At 35.1% G+C, this 6,435-nt stretch overlaps 1 protein-coding gene across 1 annotated transcript in view; it reads left to right on the forward strand.

Annotated features, from left to right (window-relative positions):
- TMPRSS11A (transmembrane serine protease 11A) overlaps positions 1 to 5,850 on the forward strand; it is a 43,475-nt gene extending 37,625 nt beyond the window's left edge. Inside the window, exons 8-9 of the mRNA XM_019025136.4 lie at positions 383 to 525; positions 3,631 to 5,850. Of these exons, the coding sequence (XP_018880681.3) occupies positions 383 to 525; positions 3,631 to 3,792 (305 nt within the window). The 3' untranslated portion in view covers positions 3,793 to 5,850. The remainder of the gene's footprint in view (positions 1 to 382; positions 526 to 3,630) is intronic.
- Positions 5,851 to 6,435: the final 585 nt, after the last annotated feature.

The raw sequence follows: 6,435 nt of genomic DNA on the forward strand, positions 1-6,435 counted from the left end.
ATTTTATCAAGCCAATGGAGAAAACCATCTAGGCATGCAAAGTTTCTGGGAACAATCTGGAACCCACAAATAAAAGCTTTACAAAAGATAAAAGGCCTTCCTGAAATATATAAGCTGATTATTTTTAAGGTTAGATTTTCCAGAAAAAAGAATCCAAATGGCTTTCTTGCTTTAAGAAGTTTTTATGAAAATGTGATTGGACAATAATTATCATTAGATGTGCCAGATTTAACCAGAAATTCTTTTTTCTAGAAGCTGCTTATATTAACTTCATTCTGTATTGACAATTTTACTATGAAAAAAATATTAGGAAAGTCTGCTAACTTCACTCTAGCCAAAGATGCTGATTGTAAATACTAGAATAACTCTGTTTTTCCTTAAGGGGAATCCCAAAATGATCTCCGAGAAGCCAGAGTGAAAATCATAAGTGATGATGTCTGCAAGCAACCACAGGTGTATGGCAATGATATAAAACCTGGAATGTTCTGTGCCGGATATATGGAAGGAATTTATGATGCCTGCAGGGTAAGTTGGAGGGATTTTTTTATATTACTAACTCAAAAATTTGTATCTGGCTCAGGATATATTATATGTTCTTTACATAAGGACAAAACATAGATATCATGTCAGCTCAAAAAAGTTACAAATGCAAATTTCACAGCACAAAATACTTTTAAATGTTGTATTAAGACAAATGAAGTAAGAGTTTCTCTGATGCTATCAAACAAACAAAACTAGAATTTCTTAACCAGAAATCCAAAGATTAATAAAGCAGTTTATTTTCTCAAGGGGCTCACATTCAAGAAAGAAAATAACCATAAACAGAGAAGTATAAAGTAATGTTATGAATAATATAATGAAAAGCAAATATTTTTCTTGAAGGAAACATTTTTGGAACAAGTATCAGAGAGATGAGACGTAAATAAGACCTGAAGAATAAATAACATCCAATTTCAGAATAAGAAAATAATGTTATAGAAAAGACAAAAAGCATAGCCAAAATTATGAAGGTGTGAAATTACAATTCATATCTGAGGGAACTCCAAGTAATTGGTTGGGTCTCAGCATGAGGAGGATGAGAGGAGAAACAAGTAGATAACCATGAGAAGGTGGATTAGGCCATGTTGTGATTCCATGGGCCCTCCCCAGTGCCCTCATCTGCCTTCTAACATGTATGTTTTCCAACGAAGGTACGTTTCTTCCTGGAGACACTTGCTTTTTAACATGAGATTCTTTAGAACTCTAAGGAGGCCACTCTATGTGGAAATGATGGAATGGTATTGATATCAGGTGGCAGAAAGTCCTGTCCAGAGTCCCACAAACTGTACCACATGTGCGACCTCTATCAGAAAAGGCACAGGGACCTATGTGACATAGAGGCTGGGCAAAAGCAGGATCTGTTCCACAGCCAGCCTCGGTTGCTAATAATGTGGAGGGAGGCAGGCAGAATTTAGGGATTCCAACAAAAGGTCCATACCACGGGGAACAGGTGGAAGGTGCAGGAGTCTTGGAGCAGACAGGACCGGGGAATTCAGGTGAACCATGACATTACTGAAAAGCCTTAGGAGGGATTGGTGGTCATAGAGATGCTTCACTGGATTGGGGAGCAGAGGTAAACTTGCTGCCTAACTGTGCAAAGTAAGTGATAAAACAAGGCTTTAGTCATAGAAAAATACAGTAAGTTATCAGGGCAGCGGTTCAGGTACAAGGATCCAAGACAGGAATACAGTGATTGTAATTGGGGCACATGGTGAGGGGCCTAGTCTGATACAACAGAAGCGCAAGCACCACCAACACCTAGTCTTTCTCCATAAGTCTTTCTCTCCAGAGCCCTCATGACCTAATCACCTCTTCTTAGGTCCCATCTCTCAACATTGTTGTATTGGGGATTAAGTTTCCCCAACCTATGAACTCTTGGGCACACATTCAAACCATAGCATCACCCAGCACAAAAGCACAGAGCTTCCAATCTGGTTTCTAGCACCATACCCTAGAACCAAACAGTAAGAATCACCTCTGGAAATGTAGCAATAATATAATCATAATTTTTAAAATCCAGTGGAAGGATTGGAAGATAAAATCAAGGAAATCTCTCAGAAAGAACAACAACAAAAAAAGACACAGAGGAGAAAAATAATCAGAAAAATTAAGAAAATTAGAGGATAAGCTCAGGAGATCCAACATCAAATGAATAGGAGCTCTGAAAACATAAAACATGAGTGTACAATATAAAAAAAATAAAGAATGCTCCTAGTTCTGAAGCTTACGTTCATCCTATTGAAGAAAAGGTCCAAGTAGTGCTGGGCACAATAAATGAAGTACTTCTTTCCAAGACATACCATCATAAAGGGTCAGAAGCCAGGGATAAGGAGAACAATCTTAAAACTTTGAAGGAAGAAGCATCAGAACTACATAGAACTCCTCAACAGTAACTCTAGAAGGTAGAGGACGGTGGAAAACACATTCAAATTTCAAAGGGAAGATTATTTCAACCTAGATTCCTGCCCATGCTAACTAAATATCAACTGTGAGGGTGGAATTAAGAATTTTAGACAAGCAATGACTGAAAAAAATGTACTTCTGATACCCTATTTCTTAGGAAACTACTTGAGAGGGTACCTCAGCAAAATGAGGGAATAAATCAAGAAAGTGGAAGACGTAACACCTGAAACTGTTAGTCCAACACTAAAGAGTGGTATCAGATAATCCCAACACCATAGCTCTGCACCAGGCTTAAAGTAACCAGCTCGAATTTGAGCAGAAGTAAGAAAAGATTGTGTGTGTGTGTGTGTGTGTGTGTGTATGTGTGTATGGGTGTGTGTGTGTATGTGTGTATGTGTGTGTGTGTGTGTTGATATGGTGGAACAGCTTCAGAGGAAGCAAAAGAACTAACAAGCTATCTGATGTCCTTGAACATTAGTAAACATTATTGTGAGGTGTTGGTAGATCTTTTGGAGCGTTCAGCATTCACCAGGTACATAGAAAACTATCCACATGAAAAAAAGAGTTGTGTTATTAATTCTAGGAAAGAAAAAAAAGATCTCTGTAATCCAAATATGTTACTTGACTCTTCAATTAATAAAATTTACAAACTGGTACTAAATGTAGGCTGTTAATTTAACCAAAAATAGAGATGCTATAATGTAAAGATGTGGTGTGGAAAAGTTGCAAAGAAGTTGTAAAACAACTAAATCCCTAACTACGTAAGAGAAAATAAATATTTACTGTCTAAACCTAGAAGCTGTAATTTGAGCATATTATCTAGTGATAAGGAGTTAGATACTATAAGAAATCATTAAACAAGCATGAAGTGGCTACCTCTTGGAGAACAGCTTGCGTGAGGTAACATGGGACATAATTGCTTTTCAAGCCTCTTCATGTTTTTTCGTTTTTGCCTTTTTTAACTAAGTGCTGTTTACTCTAACAAAACAAATTTTATTTTTTAAATGTGAAAGTTGAACCTTAAGGCTCTTTGTAATATTAAAATCCATGTCTCAATTAATTATTATGTGTTGATAGTCTATACATGTACTGTCTAGTAACAAAATATGTGATTCATCAAAATATCTTAAATAATGAGCTTTATGTTTAGCTAATTTTCTTTCTTTTTTCTTATGTTTTTATTTTTAGGGTGATTCTGGGGGACCATTAGTCACAAGGGATCTGAAAGATACCTGGTATCTCATTGGAATTGTAAGCTGGGGAGATAACTGTGGTCAAAAGGACAAGCCTGGAGTCTACACACAAGTGACTTATTACCGAAACTGGATTGCTTCAAAAACAGGCATCTAATTCACGATAAAAGTTAAACAAAGAAAGCTGTATGCAGGTCATATATGCATGAGAATTCAACTATTTAGTGAGTGTAGTACAACAAAGTGATATTAAATTACTGGATCTAGTAACATGAAACACACAACGTAAGTTATTTAGAATCACTTTAATCAACCAATAATCCTTAGCCAATTTATAAGGGACTTTTATTTGTAAAGTAATGGATCTGGCTTGAAAAATACGGTAGAGATACTTAGCTCTTTAAATCACGAATGTTGAAGTACCAGTGAGACTCAATACATATTTTTGAAGATAGTCCATGGGATTTTTAGAATGTCGTTGTCAAGGGTCTCCTTTTAACTGAGAAACTTTTTGAACTCACAAAGTGTTCAAGAAACCCTTGTATAATTCCCTACATTTCTCTCGAGCTCACAAATACTTTTTTTTTCTTTTTCCTTATTCAATCAGATTTTCCAAAGTACCTTTCCACCATAAGAAATGAATTTTCTACTTCTACACCCATTTGAGAGACACCAATAAAAGAAAGTCATATGTAGGAAACAAAGTCTGATAGTAAAACAAGCCAGAGATCTTCTAACTTTTTTTAGTTATAAAACCTCTAATTTTTTGGTGACTTTTCTACACACGCACACACACACAAACACACACACACACACACACAGTCACATAGATATTCTTATCCTACAGATATAATCAGAAAAATCCCGATTAATGAATTATATATACATAGATAGAGTGATTAGTTAATCAAAACTATATATTTGTTAAAAATTTGGGAGAAGGTGATGGTAATTTCATTAGTCCCAAAACACCGGCATAAGAAATTTGACATTTCACAGATGCACTTACATATTTTGACCACAAGGGGGAAATTTTGTGCATTATTATTGTAGGGTTAAATGCCTGAAAAAAATAAGCATTTACTAATACCTTGAAAAATCAAAGAACATTATCTTCCTCTGTAGCAAGAAAAATTTTATGCCCTCGCATTGCTACAGCCAAGTAGCTTATAAGGCTTATGGCAATGTCCCAACTATTGCAATCATAAAACCCTAGTTTTAGAAAAATTTGAAAATAAATATAAAATTTGAGCACCTACTGCATATAACACATGGGGCTATAACATATAACATATAGTATGTTTTCTCTTTTGGACCACTTTGTTATATGTGGTCCACAAGAGAAAACATACTCCATCAGCAACGTGTCTCCTGAAGTCATTAGGAGAGTAAGGCTCATGTATTTTGTAATACAATTAAATTAAGGCTTTATGGAAGCAATTATTCTGCTTGGCAATGCCTGTGAAATATTATGGTCTGCAGGCTGGGGAGTCATTTACTCATTTAGCCCAAATATAAGACAAATCATTGGAACGATGAACTTGCTTTATAATAATTTCCCTCACATGCTATTGAGAAGGCATGAAAATAATCCTAAAATATCTAAAAGAGATATGCAGTTCACTCATAAAACACTTGATTCATAATTTAGACTCACAGAATTTTAAAGCTGAGAAGAGATTGCATGTCACATAGGCCAATATACTTATGTTATGTTTAAGAGAACTGAAGCCAGAAAACATAAATGACTCAATGAAGCAATAGGTAGTCTGAATCACCAATGGGCCTAGAACACAGGTACCAGTTTCACCTTCCTTTTTTCTTACAAAGTATCTTTATTATTGCCTATTTTTATTGAATCATCAGATCTATAAAATTTTAAGTGAGAGCTATTGAACCTGTATTAAGGTAGAAAACTCTTAAGATAAGAATTTTAAATGATGAGATTCATTTAGGCAGCTGGCTGCCAATTCTCTGAATTCACTTCAAGACAAAGTTTCTTCTTCATATATAAATATACATAGGCATATAAATTATTCTATATTATGGTGGTAAAACTTAATGCTGACTTTGGATGTTCAGATTCAGGAAATGATCTTAGAATTATAAACTTTGTATTTTTAAACTATTTGGTGCAGCATTTCATTTTGGGTCACATGTAAGCAGATATTGATATGTCATTTTTAATCTAATAAAGTTGGTGATCAGAGCATTCTACAAACAATATCACTGAGTTTGTTTTGGGCCAGTATCATGAATCTTTCAACTGTCATTAAAATCACATTTCTTTTAAATAACTAATTTGGATCACTCTGAAGCTGAGTTCACAAACTTGGTGCTATTAATATTTTGATCTGGATAATGCTTTATTGTAAGGGGCTATCCTGTTCATTGTCGAATACTTAGCAGCAGCCCACTAGATGCCTGTAGCATACCCCTTTTCTCAAATTATTATAATAAAAAATATCTCCAGACATTGGCAAAGGTCCCCTAAGGTATAAAATTGTCCCCTTTTGAGAACCACTATTCTGGATTCACTTCATCATTTTTAGAAATGTGAGAGATGACTCAAAGTTATGACATCAAATATTCAGAAACTATAGTTTTCTGATCAAGCTGAACATTCACTATCATGTTCCTAAAAGAAATAACAGAATACATGACTGGTGCTTCAGTCCCTGGCTGTTTCAAATACAGACTGATCTCCCCGCACGTAATGTCCTCAAAGAATTTGTCTTATGCTTCTGCCTGAACTAGAGTATAGTCATAGAGCACCATTAAAGTTTTCCATGAAGATAGG

This window comes from Gorilla gorilla, chromosome 3 (genome assembly GCF_029281585.2).
Source record: "Gorilla gorilla gorilla isolate KB3781 chromosome 3, NHGRI_mGorGor1-v2.1_pri, whole genome shotgun sequence".
Taxonomy (NCBI): Eukaryota; Metazoa; Chordata; class Mammalia; order Primates; family Hominidae; genus Gorilla; species Gorilla gorilla.